This window comes from Harpia harpyja, chromosome 20 (genome assembly GCF_026419915.1).
Source record: "Harpia harpyja isolate bHarHar1 chromosome 20, bHarHar1 primary haplotype, whole genome shotgun sequence".
NCBI classification, from domain to species: Eukaryota; Metazoa; Chordata; class Aves; order Accipitriformes; family Accipitridae; genus Harpia; species Harpia harpyja.
The window spans coordinates 17,633,945-17,652,832 of record NC_068959.1 but is presented as its reverse complement, the minus strand read 5'-3'; the positions used below and the strand labels follow the sequence as shown (position 1 = coordinate 17,652,832).

Here is an 18,888-nt window from a genome sequence, read left to right as displayed (position 1 = left end):
CAAAAGACAAAACAGATGCTGCTTTCTGAAATGAAAACTCTGATCTGTCTCAAGATGGGTGGTTTTAAAATAAAATGCTGTCTGATCACTATTTGCTCAGCACTTTGGAAATGGCAGGAGGAGGGAGGAAGAATTGTAGAAGTCATAAAGACAAATGTTACCTTTAATTGGGCATTGACACAGATTATTTTTACAGTTCATTTAAAATAATAGAAAAAATATTTACTAATCTTGTAAGAGATATTCTGATAGATTTTTTTTTTTTCTCTTTTTGTGTTGCGTGCATTGACTGCCAAATGTTGTAGTGCTGTGTCTAATTCAGTGAAACAGAGTGGGATTTTTTTTTGTTTGAAGTGACTAAGAAATTTTTAAAAATCTCTTATGAAGCATGCACAAATGTGTATCCTCTGTTCTTTTAAACATTTGGAAAGACTTCACCATGTGCTGAGTGATCCCAGTAGTTGTGTCAGGACAGAAGTCATAAGTCTGTAAAAGTCCATGCAGGTCGGATCCCTTGAACAGTCTTTATTAACAGCTGATTTTTAATTTGGCCTTGGAGAAGGTGGAAGATGATGCTAAAATAATTATCTACTGCTGAGATCTTTTTTCCTCCTTGATTGCTTAGTGAACACCCTTCCCTAGTCTTTAAGCTCAGCCTCTCTTCAGTGTCCTGTTCTTCAGAATGAAGGTATGTGTATGTGATGGGTTAATTAGACTACGTGAAGCTTTGAGTGAATGTTGAAGTACAGAAGTATACAGTTAGCATCTATCACCTCACAGTAAAACCGGATCAACAAAGAAATCATGGTGTTTATCTTTTGGGAGCTTAGCAGTAGTACTTGTGCAGTAGTGCATGACTGTGTGAAAGCAGCGAGGACTGGTTTAATTGGAATTTTTGAGCTAAATTCCCTCCCTTAAAACAAACAAAAACCCCCAAACTAGAAGGAGTTTCTCAACAGTTCCCAGAGCATGAATTGATAGCCAGCTGTATTATACTTAGCAAAAACACAGTCACCTTGCATTGTTCAGGGTACAAAACATCTGTAGGACCTGCTCTTATTTTGCAGAACTTGGATGCTGTCAACATCTACACTTTTATTGCAGTAGTAGCAGGAAGACATTTTTTTCTTTTTAGAAAATCAGCAGCGATGCCAAGTTTCCACAGAGTAATGCTATACAATACTATTGTTCTTAAGCTCTTGCCTTGTAGCCCATCGGCAACAAGACTTAACCATTTTTCCTTTTAGACAGAGAGCTGTAACTACTACTTTACGGTAAATACCATCTTTTACACTGAACATACAGAAAGGGAGAAGCCATTGCTTCACTGAGTGCATAAGACCCCTCCTGAGTATAGAGGTGCTGATGTGTGTGTCAGGCTTGCCACAGCTTGTTCTTATTACTATAGTAGTGAGCTGATTTGGTCAATGCTTTTCCCACCTGGAAGATGATAAATAACTTGAATGTATCTTGCATATTTGCAAGGCTCAAAGTTACCAATTTTTCCTTGACAGCTAACTCAGTTATTTGTTAATCCATCTATAGAACAGGAAAAACTGTAATATTGAACAGTTTTGGAAATACTGGGACAATAGCTCCTAGATAAGAATAGTATTTAGCTGTTGAAAATGTTAAATATTAATTTTAACCATTAAAAAACTGCCACACAATTTTGGTAGAGCAGGAGAAACTCTTCTGTTCTTTGCTGCAAATGAAACGCTAGCTTAATGTGATACAAAAACGTTTTTGAAAAAGTGGTTGCATATATTTACAGAGTCTGTTTTGATCTGATTTCAATGTCTGCATCTTTGAGCTTGTGTGTACTGGCACCTCTGCCTCCAGATACATTTACCACACAAGTAACTCAGATCCATTTCTTGCATACCTCAAGCATGGTGATTACTCTCTTGGCTCAGTCTTCTTAACACACTTTTAAGGCACAACAGCCTTTGCAAGTGCACACTTACTGCAAAGGAGTCAGATCTGCATCCTTCTGCACTGCTTCCTAAGTATAAGCGGCTGGAGCTGCACAGGAGGATGTGACAGCTTAACTGTAATATTGCTCACTTCTTTGAAGGGGCATTGTATTGATGGGCAAGGAGAAATTGTAGCAATTGGAAGGGAATCTGTGCTGCAGCCGTTTTGCTGCTGGTTTTATGATCCCAGTTATGTCATGCTTGAGGTTAAGCAGCATTTGAGGCATTGCAAGTTATTGTGGATTGTAACAGAAACTCTGGGAGACAGCAAAGTTTCCTCGGGAATGTCAAGCCTTTAGTTAAAAAGACACCGCGAATATTAATATTCTGTGCTGGAATTGTTACAGGCATAACTGAGTAAACTTCTTTTTTTCCCTATGGATTTCCCTGGTCTTTCTACCTCTTTGCATGTTACCCATTTTGTCTTGCAAACTCTTCCCTTAGAAAGCATTGGTCCCTTTGCCCTCTCTCTTCACCGGCTGTAGAAGTTACCTTCTCTCCAGCTCTTGCTCTATGAAAAAGCTGACTTGTATCATTCCCCACTTCACTGACTTGCTTATCTTTTATTATGTGTTACTTAGAGATACCTATTGTCTTTGGGTTATACTCTCTAATTTTCCCCCATCTGTTACTCTTTAACTCCTTAATTGTGTTATTTAATTCAGTAAAACATTGTAGGATAGAGTTTATGTGTAACATGCTGTACAGATTAAAACTAATTCTAATGAGACAAATTGCAGTGACCAGATTGTGTTAAGTATGTGACCTTTTGCAGAGTAGTTCAGTCTGGTTTTAGTCCAACTGTAAAGAAATGTTGGGTTGAAGAATAGCCACTGAACTTTAATAGTGCACAAAACCCCAAGAACTTTTTATTTTATTTGATTTTGGTAAATGCATAAGGCTGAAGTGTTTTTAACCCAGAAATCCTATTTGGTAGAAGAATGTAAACAAGCTACCAACATGGATTAACTAATTCTCATTTTTCTCAGCTGCACATTCTGTAGCTGGAGTGAAGCTAGTGGGCAAAGTACTTACTTCTTAGCATCAGTGGCAGCTGACACTTTCTTAAAATCACTATTCATATCTTTCTGTTAGTTTTCTTTTGCAAAGCAAGCAAACAACATAAACTTTCCAGTACTATTGTGTCAGGAGGAGATGATAGGAAACAATTGGTTATTTTGCACTCTCAAGCCCCATATACAGTTGAATCAACCAGTAGTTGTCTTACAGTTTTGTATCAGCTGCTACAGAGAGAGTTGTGTGTGAGCTCTCCTTTCTTATTCCAAGAAGCAGCTGAATTGTGGATAAGCTAGAAGGTACTTGAAGGAATCAGGCTAGTTGTTCTGGATTTTTCCTTCGTTTTAGGTGAACATTGGTTCCATGTGTTAATGGTTAACTCTGTGAGTTTACAGCTTTATTATGGGATCAACATACAATAACATACTGGGAAAGATACATGTTTGGCTGTGAAGCATTTGCTCTTCATGGCTAGTTCTTTAAGTCTTGAGATTAAACTTTTTACACATTAAAGGCAAGTCTAATTCTTTACTGGAAAACAGTAAATGGTGCTCTCTCTTTTAGCCCATTTGAGCAGGAGAAATAATAAGAGAGTAGTATTCAACCACAATAATACTTCTTAATCAAGCTGCTTTTCAGGCAGTTCTTTGTTTAAAAATAGTCTTTTTAAATTTTAGAATCTGTATGCCAAAAAAGATGCTGAAAGGGTTTTTTTGTATTGTTTTTGAAAAAGGAGGCAACCTAAGCATAATGCTATTGGTGTTGATTTTTTGTTTTTCATATAATACATCTTATTTTCAGTACTACTGTAACTTTGCAAGTTGTATTAAAGTAGCTATTTCAATGTTTTAGATCTGTAGTTCAAATGAAGACTCTTATTTTATGGATGTTCACAGGGTCTATGTTCCAATTAACTGATTTATGTTCTGTCACTGGCAAAATTAAAAAGAAGAGTCTTAATGTATTTTATTGCTATGTTAGTTAGTTGAAATTTCACTTAGGGTGCAATAACCAGCGTTAAAGCAGGAAGCTAAAACCAGCATTATAGTGAAGACTGCAGAGGCACTTAGAAAATGTCAGCAGTTTTGGGGGGGGTTTTTTTGCTTTCCAGTCCTTTTATCAGTAAGGCTCTTGCAATTCACATTTGAAGATCAGGAAAACAATATTAGACTTGCAGAGGGAGTTAATCTGTGTCCAAAGCATTTTAGTTAAATTAAAATAAAAACTAAAAAAATCTACTGACTTGTGCCAACTCTTGTTTGAGTCTGGGTTAGACTAATGTGTGATCTGCTGTGCTGTGAGGGCATGTGAGCCACAGCTGCTGCATTTTTTTAGCTCCTGCGTCTCTGCTCTATGCAAACTTGAAGTCAAAGTTCTTTAATATCTCTGTGGCTCTGTTTCCCCATCTCTGAAATGAGAGCGCTGTTTCCTTAGGGATGTTCACCACACACTGCTGGCAGTGGAAGCTGTTGGTGGAACATATCCAGTATCATTGCCTGCTGTGCTTTTCACCTAGTTGGTTCCTCTTGATCTGCTGCCCAGGTGTTTTCAAGCATGTTTCCTTCAGACAGGACCCCTCTATGAAGGAGGCAGGGGGACACTTCCAAAAAGAGACTGCACTTTATTGAGGCTGGGGCTGGCTGCAGAATCTCTGTGCCATTTGCAGTGCTTGAAAGCTGTGTGGCAGATTGAACTGGGTAAAACTTGCCTGTATTTATCAAAATAACAGAAAGAATAATTTAATCTGAAAACATTGGTTTAGCTCAACTTGTCTATTTTATCAGGATGCAAATGGATGTGTTTCCGTTGTTGGGCTTGCTGCTTTCTGCACAGAGGAACCTTTGTGAAGGAGGGTGCTGCTGACGTACTAGCACATTTTAGTTTGTCCTTAGGTCAAGTGCTTTTGGTCAGCTCTCTAACATTGTCTGTTAGGGTGAGGATTTTTGGAAGTGTATGTTTCTCTAAAGCTGGGACTTTTCAGATTCCCTCCTTAGGATCAATCATGCACCCAGGCATTGGACTCGTCTTCCATTACAGAAATAGGTGACTTGAAACATCTTAGAAATAGGAAATGTATTAATAATCATAATTTATTTTTCTTCAGATTCGTTGTTTATTTTTTCTTGAATACCACAAATTCTTTTTTTCTGTCTGTTTTTTTAGGGTTTTGTTTTGGCCTCACACTAGTTTATGTGGTTTTCTGCAGTTACTATTAATAACTAATATTTATTTTACATACTGTCAGTGAGAGCTTCCCATTATGTCTGTTGTAAGAAGGAGGGAATGAAAAGCTAAAACTTTAAGATAAACTATGTAGACAAGTTGCTTGTCACAGCCTTCTGCTCCCTCAGAGCAAATTTTGTGAAGTGCAGGGGCTGAGCCTGGTTGGTGTTTGCTTGGTTGTGAAAGATGCTCAACAAAAGTTTGGCACAGTGTTAGGGAGCAGAGATGAACACTATTCCTAACCATCTCAAAAAGGGATGATTATAATTGTGAGAAGGCAGTGACGGAAAATAAAGCATGCATTTATGCATTTTCTTCCATGTTGCGTCACTAACGCCAAGCAAGCTGTCAGTTCTTCAGACCACTAGAGATATTTATGAAATCAGTCCACAATCCTGGAGATTTAGAGAGGCAGTATTGTTAGCTAGATGAAAGTGCCTAAATGGAAAATAAAATTAATACAATTTACAAGAAGATTGTCACAGAAAATGGATGAATTTCCTGCAGTCCCCTGTTTTTGCCTGACTGCGAGAGCTGAGCATAAAGGCAAAGCAGAAAGCAAAAATATAAATTAGCCCTTTTAGACCACAATAATATTAGGAAAAAAGACTTGAAAACCTGTTTTGTTTTTAAACCTGATTTGAAATAATGCACAATAAAATGCCAGACAAATGCAACTTGAGGTGTTGGTGGGTTTAGTGTGGTTTTATTTGATCACGCAATTCTACTTTTTCAAGCCCTTTTTGTTCTGCTTTGCGTGTCTCTTGCTTTCAGATCTCAATAATTTTTGCCTTCCTAAGCCATTTTGTCATGCTTTTACCATTGGCTGTAGCTCTGCTGTGCCTCACTGTCACACCAAAGTGACTCCCTGTCATGAAATTGGTCTTCAGCATAGGACTTCCTTCTTATAGGTCTGAAATACACTTTACTTTCGACTCTTCTCTGTCCGGGTTGCCTGATCATTTGTCTGGGTTGAAGGTCTGTCTTTAAAGAACTAATATTTTGTTGCTGGCAAAAGAAAGGGGAGGTGAAGGAAGGGTCAGGGTGTGGATCAGTGTTAAATAAATTGTGAAGGTCACAAAGAATTTTAATCTGGCTTGAAAAAGAGACTTGTATCCAGGAGCACATTTTTGTTTGTGATAGTCTGAATAGACAATTGTGGCTACTTTGAGAATTTGGTGTAGACTGCATGACTGGTATAAATTGAATTAGTCTCATGACAAGGACATAGTCCCCTTTTTTTTTCTATCTGCCTGATGGAAAGCAGAAGAAAGCCCTGCGTGACATATCTTGACCTGCAATGTCAATGTGCGCTTTTGTGACAGGCTCTGATTTCTGGCCTCTCATTTGATAAAGCCAATTTGGTGGAAACTAGAAAGAAGGCTTGCTGCAACACAAAATGTACTTATAGAAAGAGTGTCTGGTGGTGAGTACAGATGACTGCCATTCAGTCTCAATAATCATTAGAAAGCCAGAGTTTCTTTCTGACAATGGGGCAAAGTCTTGGGCTTGTATGGCATAGGGACGCAGTCACACCAAATTATGCACTGTGTAATATCCTGCACTGTGGTTTCATGTACCTTTCTTTGTCCTTTTCTCTCAGCCATCCCTGTGCCTTCCATTTCCTCTATTTGCTTATTTATTCCATGTTTCTTTCCCACTCTTCTGCCTTCCTTTCATCTTCCTACATTTCTCTCTTCCTCCCACTTTGTACCCTGAACAGGAGTGAAATCGCTCCCTCTATTCCATGCTGACAGGGCACCAGCAAAGAAATAATTGTAAGTGCTGCTTTTCCTTAGTCTGAAAACATCCCAACTTTCTGATTTTGTGTCCATTTCCCTCCCATTCCTGATGCCCTCCTTCCTGCCTCCACTGGCATTGGTAGAGGGTTGTGAACTTGGAAAATTCCAGTGGAAATATTTATAGTGCATTAAAGGAAAAAGGAACTGAATGCAGGTTATGTAACAGAAAACTGTAACCTGCAGTGTTCATTGCTCTACCCGCACTCACAAGGCAGATGTAATGATTTAAATTGAAATATTTGTTATGTTTTAAGTACTAGAAAGACATTTTGAATTGCTGTTGTGCTGGGTTTTTTTAAAAAAGGTTAAAAATTCTGTCGTTCCCAGTGATACACAATGCAGTGGGGGTTTTTTATGCAGTGGCTCAAGATCTTTAGACTGTAAATTTGCAAAACTCACAAAAATTGATTGTCATTTTTTCCCTAAATATTAATTTCAAATAAGGGGCTGTAATCTGAGCAGGGGTAGCCAAGTATTTTTGCAGTCCGTAAACAAACAGAAGCATGATGAGAAAATTACATTTACACTATAGGACTGCAATTTGAAGGCATAAGATTTGGCTGTAGGTAGTCTGACAGCGAATCATTGGCATTGAGCCACATGGTCATGACCACATTTGAGCAATGTTTTCTGGAAGTTCTGTCATTTGTATCATGAATTCTGGTGGTTTTTGTTGGAGAGTCATTTCAGCTCATGCTGCAGACCTCTAGAGGAGATAAAGCAAATTGAAAACATTGTGTGGTATAACAAATCCAGAAACATCTACTTTTCCAAGCATGTATATGTTCCATTATCTCATGTAGATTTGAGAAATGTGTTCTTTTTTTAATGCAATGTATTTTTTTTTCTCTTCCCTTATTTAGAGACCTGAGTGAAAACCAGATAAAAGGAATCCCTAGAAAGGCCTTTCGAGGAATCATTGATGTGAAGAACTTGTAAGTGACAACTTCATTAATATTTGTTGTGAAAAACATTCTCCCTAGGTTACATCTGGCTGTTACTATTTGTTTGAGTATTGTGTGGTTAGTTAACTCTGTGCAACACAAAAGGGAGCTGTGGACACTGCTCTGTGCAGCAGGTTATCATCAAGGACCTCACGTGCTACTTTGGTCCACATGTACACTGTGCAACATACCTGGGGAAGTTTTGAGCAAAGAAAAAAAAAATATACTTAAAGACTTTACCCCTCCCTGCAGCATTGTCCTGCAAAATCCAGTGAAATCACAGTCCAAGCCTTGAAGCGAGATATGCATAGGAAAAGAAGGGGTAGAGTTTGGGGGTGAAATTGAAATATTTCACTTTGATTAAATTTTGTGTCCCACCACTTGGGTGGGAAGTAAATATGGCAAAATGTGGCACACAGGCACAGTAGTTGAGCACAAATATCAGAAAATGAAAAAATAATGTGGGAAATTAACTGTGCATGCTTTGACAGTTTGTATTGAAAATTAAAATAATTTTTTAAAGCTATTAAAGAGAGAAAGGTGAGTTTTGCTGTTCGTGCTAATGAAGCTAGTCTGTCCTAGCCGTTTCCTATAACATACAGTCTGAAATACGTGTAAATAAAGACTTTCAGCTCTATATTTCTAGAGCTGCTAGAGGGTCTTACATGTACCAGAAATGCATTTTTGTGCGCACTCACACACTAACACACCATTGGCATCATTAGAGTCAACACAAGGTGAATTCAAAAAGGAAATAACGGCCAACAAGTTGGCAGAGTCAGGATTTCCTGAGAAAACTTGCAGCCACTCTCAGAACCATTTCAGAGCCATTAGTATTAGCACTGTGTTACCACGCCAGTAGCTGAAATCTGATACCCCACCGTGTAAGCATAGCGTAAATAGTGTGGATTTTTTGTTGTTGTTTAGCTGGTAGAAGAATCAGCTAAAGGAAATCTAAAAAGATGCACTGTTCTACAGTCTTGCAATATACCTGTGCTCTGTTTTAATTTCTTGCCCCAATGAATGACCTCTTTAAGCATCGAGACAAAAGTTTTTTTCTATAGGCAGCCTGGGAACTGTTAGGGGCAGTCAGCATGAGTCAGAGCAAGACCACATCTGCAACCAAAGGCAAAGCACAGTTGTTCTACTTTCGCTGGTGATGCTATATTGCAGGGAATATCACATCACTGGGGTTTGGGCAAGGGAGACAGTACTGCAAAAGACCAAAGCAGGAGTTCCCCCAAACTGGAAAACATAGGCACAGGAGCAACACTGTGAGGTGCCCCCTGCGCTCTCTGAACACTGTGTAAGGTGCCTTTGGAGACTTTGGGATAGACAGAACATAAAGACTTTTATACATCATATAAAATTTACAGCTGTTTCTGCAGGCATTCAGCATAGTAGCCTTGTGTTTCTTCAGTGGTTTGTTACTTACTTTGTGTATATTCAACAGTGACTTTAGCTTTTCAGGTATGAGGGCTTTTTTACCTGAATGTCAGCCTGAGGAAACACATTTTGAGGAGCCAAACTCATCTAAGCCTGTACTCTAATGTTGCTCTTCAGTGCAAGAGCATCAGAGGACCTGTGTGAGCAGGTCTAGTTTTTAAGACACAGGAAAATACTGGAATATAGTTTATAGTGGGAAGAAATTTGTGGAATTTAGTCAGAAGCATGGCTTTTTTTGTCATGTTAGCATGAACTTACGCTGTCTAATCTTGAGGAACAATAGATAGTGTTTTGTTTCTGAAAATCTAACTTTCCCGTCTATAATTCACTGTTAGTTGTCTAACTTCATTTAAAATAGCAAAGGTTGCATTCAGAGTTGATTTCACCTCTGGCAAGCTGTCAGAAAAATCACAAGTGTTCTTTGATTTATGCACCCAGTCTCATTGCAGAAGGAACCAGGGTGTCACCTTTACATGAGCCGATATCAAGGGATAGATGGCTGCAGTGCTTACAGGAACTCTATAAATGTTGGGATCTAAATCTCTAACAAAAAAATGTGACTGTCAAGTTAGGCAGTATCTATTATTTTGCTGTAAAAGACAGTAACAGAAGTACTTCCCTGTAGCTACTGTTTCTGTCTTTCAGGAATACTGAAGTTATCACAGAATCAAAATAATTCTGGTTGGGAGTGACTTCTGGAGGTCATCTTGTCCAACCTCCAGCTCAGCAGGAGCACAAAGCTTAGTAGTCTTATTAACAGATGTACTGATGTGAGCCAGGAGTACTGATTGTTTGGATAAATAGCAGGAGAAGCAGACTTTTCGCTCAGATCTATAGTCATTTTTTCTTGATAAGGAATGGATGAATTGTGTGCCCAGGGTTGTTCATTACATCAGATGACTGTTGCTTCCAGACACAGACTACTGCCCTACGAGTTGCTGAGAAAAATGTGACAAAATCTTGAGCCAACTTGCTGCTGGAAATGCATTAAAATTTCTGCAGCAGTAACTCTAAGGTTGTGATGCAAGTTGAACCAAGTTAATATTTAAAGCTGTTAAAGCTTTAAGCAGTAAGCTTAAACATGCCAATTCCTATTCTCAGTCTAGATTTGGCAGCCAAATTGCTCCCTTCTGAGTCACAGAAATGACCATGCCAATGATCACGAGTGTTCAAGCACCTACCTAGAGGAAGAGAATGAGTCTTTGCCTTTCAGTGCCATTCAGCTGTTCGAACACCTGCACTGCTAATCGCCTGGTGACTCTCTGACACATATGCGCTAACGTGATAGCAGCAGGGTTGGCCGTTTCTATGGTTATCACTTCGCAGATTTATTGTACTCTCTCAGAGTTCTTCCACCTTATAAAGCATATTTTTGAGGGATCTTGGAGACTTTTAGACATAAGAAATAAAGTTGCATATTCTCCCACACTCCCCAACCCTTTCCAATTTATCTTTAAAATGCATGTAGGGAAAGGCTGGCATGATCTGACATTTAACATCGTCTCAAATCCTTCCAGTTTCTACATAAAGTGTCCAAATGTCGTGGCAAAAATAATAGCTCTGTAGATATTATAATAGGGACACAGCAAGAGCTAGACCACGTGAAAGTCTCCAGATGAATGCTGTCTTTAACAGCAGCTTGGAAAGCTTCCCTCAGGAAAAAATGCAGAGAAGTTGATGCAATAGACTAAGCCAGGGCATGAATTCCTTTCAGATACAAGCTCTGAAATATGCAGCCTAAGGGCTTAATATAAATTACAGTGGGTGCCATTTGGAAACCCTGTGAGAACTACCCTATCTCAGCATGGTCATAGCAGGAAACAACACAAAGTGGTAAGCTGTGTCCAGTTGGACCATATTGGTGTAAAAAAAAAAAAATTCCTGACTTTAAGGTAAGAGGTGCTGCTGCATGTGCTAAGTGATGAGAGTCTTTGTTGGAGTCCCTTGAGCACCAGGACTGCAGAACTGGCTTGGTACTGATACAATTTGGGTCATTAAAAAAAAAAAAATTGTTAAGATGATAGGAAAGAAAAAAAAAGTTTTATAGAAAGCAGTGTTTCAGGATATTTTTCACCATGTCCTTCTTTTTAAATGGTAAGAGCTTTCTATCTTTTGTCATTCTCTTAGCAGAGCAGTGAGCCCAGGAAAATGGGCTCAGATAAGGGCTTTGCTAAAGAAGAGCTTTTAAATGTCAGGGAGGCCAACGTTTTTGCATGAGACAAAGCCAAAGCAGAGGCTGGCAAGATGAGGTTTTAAAACTCCCAAGTGCAGGAAATTTTGTTGTTTGAATTATTTTCATATGAAGTATTTTCTGCCGTTTGACTATAAAATCAAAGGAACAATATGCATACAAAGAATAAGTTAGTAAGTTATTTCTAATTAAAATATAGAAATAATTATACAGCTTTTAGAAAGTTTCATGAACACATAATGTCCATTACCAATAGCGAATGAACTTATATGGGAATTTGGCATCAACTGACACTTTGAACATATTGTAGAATAGGTGCATGAATGCTACTCAGTGGTCCTAAAAGAGTTGAACGAGAAAGGGCAAGAGAGGGCCAGCTTGCAGTGCGCACCTGTATTCAATTTCTGTTACTTAGAGAACAGGAAATGTTTCTTGCAGGAATCTAGCCCCAAGTAAGCACATTTATTTCAAGAATTAAAGGATATGGATTTGGGTCTTGTTGAGCTTTGGGCTAACTCAGTGCTGTCAAGCCGTGGCCTTCCATCATAAAAATATATTGAGCAGCTTCTTGGATTTCTGCATGTTTATACTGCTTGTATCAAGATAAGTGTTTCTCTGGTGAGGCATTCCTGCAGTTTCTGTTGAATTAACCTGCCCAGCCCACCTTACTGAGGGCAGCCAGATTCCCAGAATAGGAATGTGCGGAGGTTGACTCAAATAAAGATCCTGTAACAGCAGCAACCGTTCTTTTAAGGTGTTGCTTGTGGTTATTGACAGTATGCTCCCAGCTCTTCCTCTTGCTGTGCTCTCTTCAGGGCTGTGAAGCTGAACATAACCAATAGAGCTGCGTGGGCATCACAAAGCATGTAGGAATGTGATTCTTGGAGGCATGATGATATCACGGCTTGTTGTGTTGCAGTGATCATTCCCCTGTAAAAAATGCACAGGACAGATTTCAAAGAATTACTCTTCCTGGCAAGTTGCTGCCCTGTGTCTGTTTGCCACCTCTTGACAGAAGTTTATTCCTTTGTTTTGCGGCATTGCAGTATGGAAGATCAATAGCCCAGGACTTAGCAGCAAGCAGAGATCTGCCTGAGACTAAAATGGCAAGACTCTGGTTGTGTGTTTCCCTAAGCCTTTGCTCCTTTGTCACCCATTCCTATCTTGCACCTTTCAGACTGACGGAAAAGCTACTTCTGCAAGCAGTGAGAGTGCAAATGTACATCTTGTGTATATACAGACTGCACAGACTTGGTGGCTATGTCAATGCTGCCTCCATGACCCACATCAAAGAGCAAGTGCTGGTGGCAGGGCTGGGTGGTAGGAACTGGCCCATGTCCATACTATCTATAGGGTTCAAGCTCTGCTGTGCATGGTTCTCTCTTTCACATCAACATGTCCCAGGCAAGGAAACTAAATGAATTGCTGAAAGGAAAACATGAATACCTATGCAGTGCGGATGTGTGGGGAGAATGACAGAGCAGCAGAGCAGAGGGGGAGCCAACCTGACAGTGTAGACACCCCGTTAGAACACCACGGAGAGCTAGAGCCACATGAAATTACACAGTTACTGCTTTTTCTGTGAGGAGTTGCTGCCATTTCTTGTTCTTGATTCACTGGAACTCAGTTCTGTGCATATTCAGCTTCTGTCTTTTTCCTTATGTAGGCTTTGACTATAAGATAGAATTTTGTAGCATTGGGATTCAGAAAAACACAAGCTAACAGGTTCATCTGTCATGATAATACAGGCTCATTGCATTTTTGTCTAAATATTTCTCAGCCGCACATAAGATAATAGCTCATATTACTAGACCTCAAGCTGCTTTCCTTGTGTCCTGGGGCAAGTTAGGAAATTGTGGGTAATATCCTTCTTTATAGCCCTAAAGGTTGCTTTGGAGGAAGAAATTAAGCATTTAGATTTTTTTTAAAAATACAGAAGTACTTTAGCACATATGTAACATTTAACACTTCTATAAGTCAGTATACATTTATTTTCCTAGTGGTTACATTGCCTATGCAATGTAAAAAATCAGAGCTGTGTGAGTGCTGTAAAATATTTTTGTGACTATTAGTTTCAGCTTCTTATTTTTTAAATGGCTTTTCTTGGAAGATACTCTTACTTTTTCTGCATGCATCTACTATTAGTATTGATCCATGTGACTTTTACAAAAATTAAACATCTAGATTGCACATTCAGGTTTTGGAAAAAGCTGAACTTGCTCTTTATGTTGAGAGGTATTTTGCATTCACCTACACAAAATACAACAACATTCCTATGTCATTTTTTTATCCATCACAACCAGCACTGCAGAGCATATTTGTAATTTTTGCCATTCAGCCATAGAATAGAAATAATTAAACATACCTGTCAAGCTAAAATAATGAATAAACCCAAGGAAGTAATGATTGATTTGTGTGTAGCCATTTCACTAGCAGAAAGCAAACGATTGTGAATTATTTGCCATACATAAATATGCAGTATATCTTAATGAAATGTTACACTAGAAAACTTAACTCCTTTAGTCTGGGCTCTCAAGCAGAGCCCTCTGAAATTCCTGGCCTTAGTTTCCTGACACTTGTGTACAGTATTCAGTGTTACTATTGCAGTTTGCAGTAAAATAAAACAAAAAGAGGAAGATAAACAGCCAGATTTTCCACTGATTTGGTGTAAAATCTGGGATAAGTCTACTGAAGTCAGTGGTTGGCCTCAAATAAAAGCAATGAAATGGCTAGAGGAGAATTGATTATCGCATGTTGGCTTGTGTATTTGCTTACATATCTTTCAATAGACTGAACAATATGTGTCTGTATTTGATGATGTGCATGAAAGGCACAGTATATTTTAAATATGAATACATGAAAATTTAAAGAAAGGATAAATTTCTATTATGGAACAGATTTCAGGGTGCTTTGATCTCAGCTGGTATTTTTGAGTGTTTTCAGAGCTGGCAAAACAGGTCAGAAGTACTGAAACAGTCAGCTATTTGAAAATACTTGTTAGAGACATGCCTTTTGCACTCTCTAGGGGGTGAAAAGATCGTATTACCTCAACCTTAAAAATTTGTAAATAATTTTCCTCCTCCTATTCTTAAATTCACACTGCACTCAATGTATTCCAACAGTGTATTCCTTTCTATCTCCTTTAATTGGTATTCATTGTGATAGTGACCATAATGAATTCAAAAGATATCTCTGTGGCCATCACATTTGCTTTCCTAGAAATTCCGTTGTAATGTAGCATTATTATAACATTAAAATAACACGTTACCAACTTAACACCTTCTATGGAGAAACATCACCTGCAGTGTAAGTTAATTTTATGAATATATTAGTTTGAGCTTTTGCCATCTGTTCTACCCCTTATAATAAATGCAAAACCCATATATTTCACAATTAACTCATTAAAAAGATATGATTGATTGAAATGCACATGCATGTTCCCTACACAATGCAGAATGCGTTTTCGTTAGCCCCGAGCTGAAGGTGCCTTACTGCTCGCGCTGTCTGTTTCCATCAGGAACATCATAGCTGCTGCAGCCATAGCCAAGAGTAAACCTGTTAGGAATGCAAAGATTAAAACTTTAAATTTAATCCAGAAACCATATCCTTTTAATCACAGTTTCTTCTCTGCCTACAGTGAATGAGCATAGCCTTTTTTTCTTTTTATTTGTGCTGCAGTGGGAAGGGTAGACAACATGTACACCATCTGTACTTCCTGACGGTATGTAGAAGTACAGCATCTGGGGCACAAGGGTGTGTGCCCTGTCTGTAGGGAAGGTTTATATCCCTTCCCTCGCAGAAGAGCCTTGTGCAGGACGGCTGAGGGTGAGCAAAGTGTCTTGAATAACGAGTTAATTCTGCATTTTTCTAGAATATGGTACACATAGGCAGTGCCTTCTGAATAGCTGTGCTCTCTGCCAGTTTATCGTGATTGTTGAGAAATACTGTGTTTTTCAAGTGTCATTACCGCCCTGAAACTTTTGCATATATGTCTTTTAACGTCATAAGGAGTAGTCATTCAAAATTACCTTTTTTGGAATAAAGTTTTATGGGATTTTTGCATTGTCCACTGATGCTAAAAGATGCCGGTTCAGCAGTAATCTTGCTAGCTGGTGAGCTATTGCAATCTTGATAGTACATTTTTGCAAATGCTTGGCAGTAGTTTTATGTCAACTTTTCACATGGTGAACTGCAGGTTTTGGTCCCAACCTGCAGGATATTCCTGTATTTTATGAGAAGAGCTGCTAAAGGGAATGCTGCTTCCTTGCATCAGGGAGCAATGGCAGAAACATGTGCAGACTAATAATCTGTAAATTCTGCAACACACGTGATAAATACTGGAAAACTCCAGAACCATTTCATGAAGTATTTAAATGTATGTCATATTTGGTAGTGTGATTAGACTATACTTGCATTTTTTAAACACATTTTGGTTTATGTAATCCCCTTTCCCATGTCCCTCGCTAATAAATAAAACACCAGGTGGACTAACCAGCACAGAATGATCTTAAATCTGTTGAATGTGCTAAACTACCACTTGTACTTCACTTGAGATTGATTTCACAGATTGCAAATGCACTGCTGATTTTTTTTTTTTTTAAATGAAAACATCTGCATTAAGTAGAGTGGATGTCTGTGCTGTTCTCCTGTCCAGTTGCATTTCAGGAAGTATTTGTTTCATGGATGCCCATAGTTGTGGGCTCAACTGGCCACAGAGATCTGTCACCGACAACTCATTAAAAGCCGAACCATCACTCCTGAGAAACAGATTTCTTCACTGTAAAGGTTGCTTTTCCCTGAGTAAAATGTCAGATAAATAAAAGCTGAAATATCTCTTCAGTGTCCTCTACCTATAAAATAGAAGTACATAAGCCAGTAGTACTTAGTGGTGGAGGATGTATGTTTGGTGGCATTTAATATTTTTAAAATTTTCATTTTTCTGATGCGAATCAGAGCTGACTACCTCCATAATAAGGTTATACGTAATTTTGATTTACCTGATTTCTGTATGCAGCATATCCACTGCAATATATATTGTTTTCAATATCAATTTTTGGGCAAACCATAGATTTTTAAATATTTCTTGTAGGCGTAAGACAAGCATAAATACCAATTGTTTTTTCCTTTTCTGGAAATGTATTTCAAGCATCATTTAAAGGCGGCACTTTCGTTGTTCACTTGGTAAAATTCTAATGCTGATGACAAGAAAAATGAAGTGTACCATGTAGGCCTAAGTCATCCTTTCCATCTACTTCAAATTCTGTTCTGATCTTCCTTGTGCTTTGTATTTTGCATAATTTATTGCCTTCTCCTGCCTGAGAGGGCTTCTTCTATAGCCATTAGTAATGCAGCTCTGTAAGTTGGTCATCAGTGGGGGTTTTGAAGAGTGGCATGGATGTGCTGTGTCCTGTCAGGAAAACAGCACATCTGACACAGTGATGTGAACCGTTTGCACAGGAGACTGAAAAAGTTCAGTATTTGAGTGTGAGAACCCCAGGCTCGATGGTCACTTCTAAAATTTGTAGTGAATTTTCTGTTTGATTAGGTGAAAAATAGTTAAAAAAATCAGTTTGGGGAATCTGGAGATTTAAGTTGTATGTAATTCACTTGCCTAACTGTGATGTTGGTATAGATTTTTAAACGAGGCCACAAGCTCCATGTCCAGAGCTTGACAACAGAAAACCTTACCCCTAAGTTTGAATGGGATCCATTATCTGGGGTTTGAAATCTGCTACCAAAAGTCAGGGTGACTATTGATATTTCCAGAGATTACTTATCTGCTTACTTATTTCGCTGAGCTCTGCTCGGTGCTTTCTGGGCTCATTATTCTTTATCCTAATAAAGCATAGATAAATTTTGATGTAACACCCATGCTGCAGCACTGCTTTTGTACGGAGAGTAATGAATAGCAGATTTGGCCCTTTTCTGGTTTAATAGTCTTACAAAAGTCTCTTTGACAGAAACAAAGTGCAGAAAATACCATGATTTAAAAACAGGCTATGTGGTATTCTTACTGTCTTTTTGATATAAAACTTGATTAAAATGGGATGTGACATCAGTTGAACAAGTATGAAAATCAAATTTTCTTTATTTTGTACTTTTTTACGCTAACCTTTGCCTACAGTTTATCCTTGTATAATTTATGCTGTCTTTGTGCCATACCTTAATTTTGAATACATTTGTTGAAAATTTCCTGTAGTATTCATCTATGATTGTCAAAAGGAGCTTTTATTCTGGAAAAAAGATAGTGCTGCTTTTAATTATAATTCTAAATAGCTTCATAACCACTGTGAACTCTGAATTTACATCATTTTTATGATAGCCACACCATTCCAGGTTTATTGATTTTGTCATTTGCTTCATTACATTTAATGCAAACCTTTTGTATGGAATTATTCCGGTGCTGTGCTGGGCACGGAGGGGTCAGCATATGCAGTCTTTAGCCAAAACAGCATAGCAATATCATTTTAGTGCAGACTCCACGAATAAATGGGGGTTGTAAATACTGTCCACCAGCAGAACAAAGTTTGCCTTCTCCTCTTGACCTTTCCAGCTGGACAAAGTTAAAACCATAGCTTAAGTCTGGTTTTTTTTTTTTCCCTTCTCTCCCCCTGTGTTTCAGCTCGGCTCTTCAGTCAGTGCAACACATGTCTGTTAGCTTGAGAGAACAAGGGTCTTTTGGCACAAGAGCAGGAGGCAGGGGCAGTGCCTGCTCGTTCCGTGGCAATGCCACGCTTTGCCGTGGGACTTGTCTGGCAGGACCAGTTCTGTGCAAAATGGAGATCTTGCCTACAGCGAAGAGATCTGCAGGGAGTGCTCACCTGCTGCTCAGAATCAGTTTTGAAGAGCCAATGTGCTTTTTGGCTTTCAAGGCAGACATACTGTGGGTCTCTGGAGTCTCCAGTTGTTTTACCATTTCACTGGGATTAAATTTTGATATTTCATTTTGTAAATAGGCAACAGTGTTCCTGGATTCGTTGTACCTTTTCAGGTGAATAAAGCTTCCTCAGTTCTTAATTAATACTGCAACACTTTTTCTGGATAACACATTTATTATTTTTAATCTAGCTTCGTTAAAAAAAAGTGATGAAAACACTGGTGCAAAACAGGTAAGTAAACAGATTCTTGTTTTCTCCAGAAGGCAATGACTTAGGCTCAAAAATTAATTTCAGTAATTGATTGGGGGACTAGATTTCCTGCACTGCTCTTCCTTGACCACAAAATAAGATGGATGTCCCCCGTTCTTGACCCCACCTCAGCAAGGCTGCTGCTTGGCTATTGTCCGTCCT

General features: G+C 38.6%; 1 protein-coding gene across 3 annotated transcripts in view; it reads left to right on the top strand.

The window, feature by feature from the left end:
* Positions 1–18,888, top strand: part of SLIT3 (slit guidance ligand 3) — a 537,543-nt gene that overhangs the window by 269,154 nt on the left and 249,501 nt on the right. For all 3 annotated transcript variants that reach the window (XM_052816501.1, XM_052816502.1, XM_052816500.1), the window contains one exon: positions 7,882–7,953. In XM_052816501.1, coding sequence (XP_052672461.1) covers positions 7,882–7,953 — 72 coding nt within the window. The remainder of the gene's footprint in view (positions 1–7,881; positions 7,954–18,888) is intronic.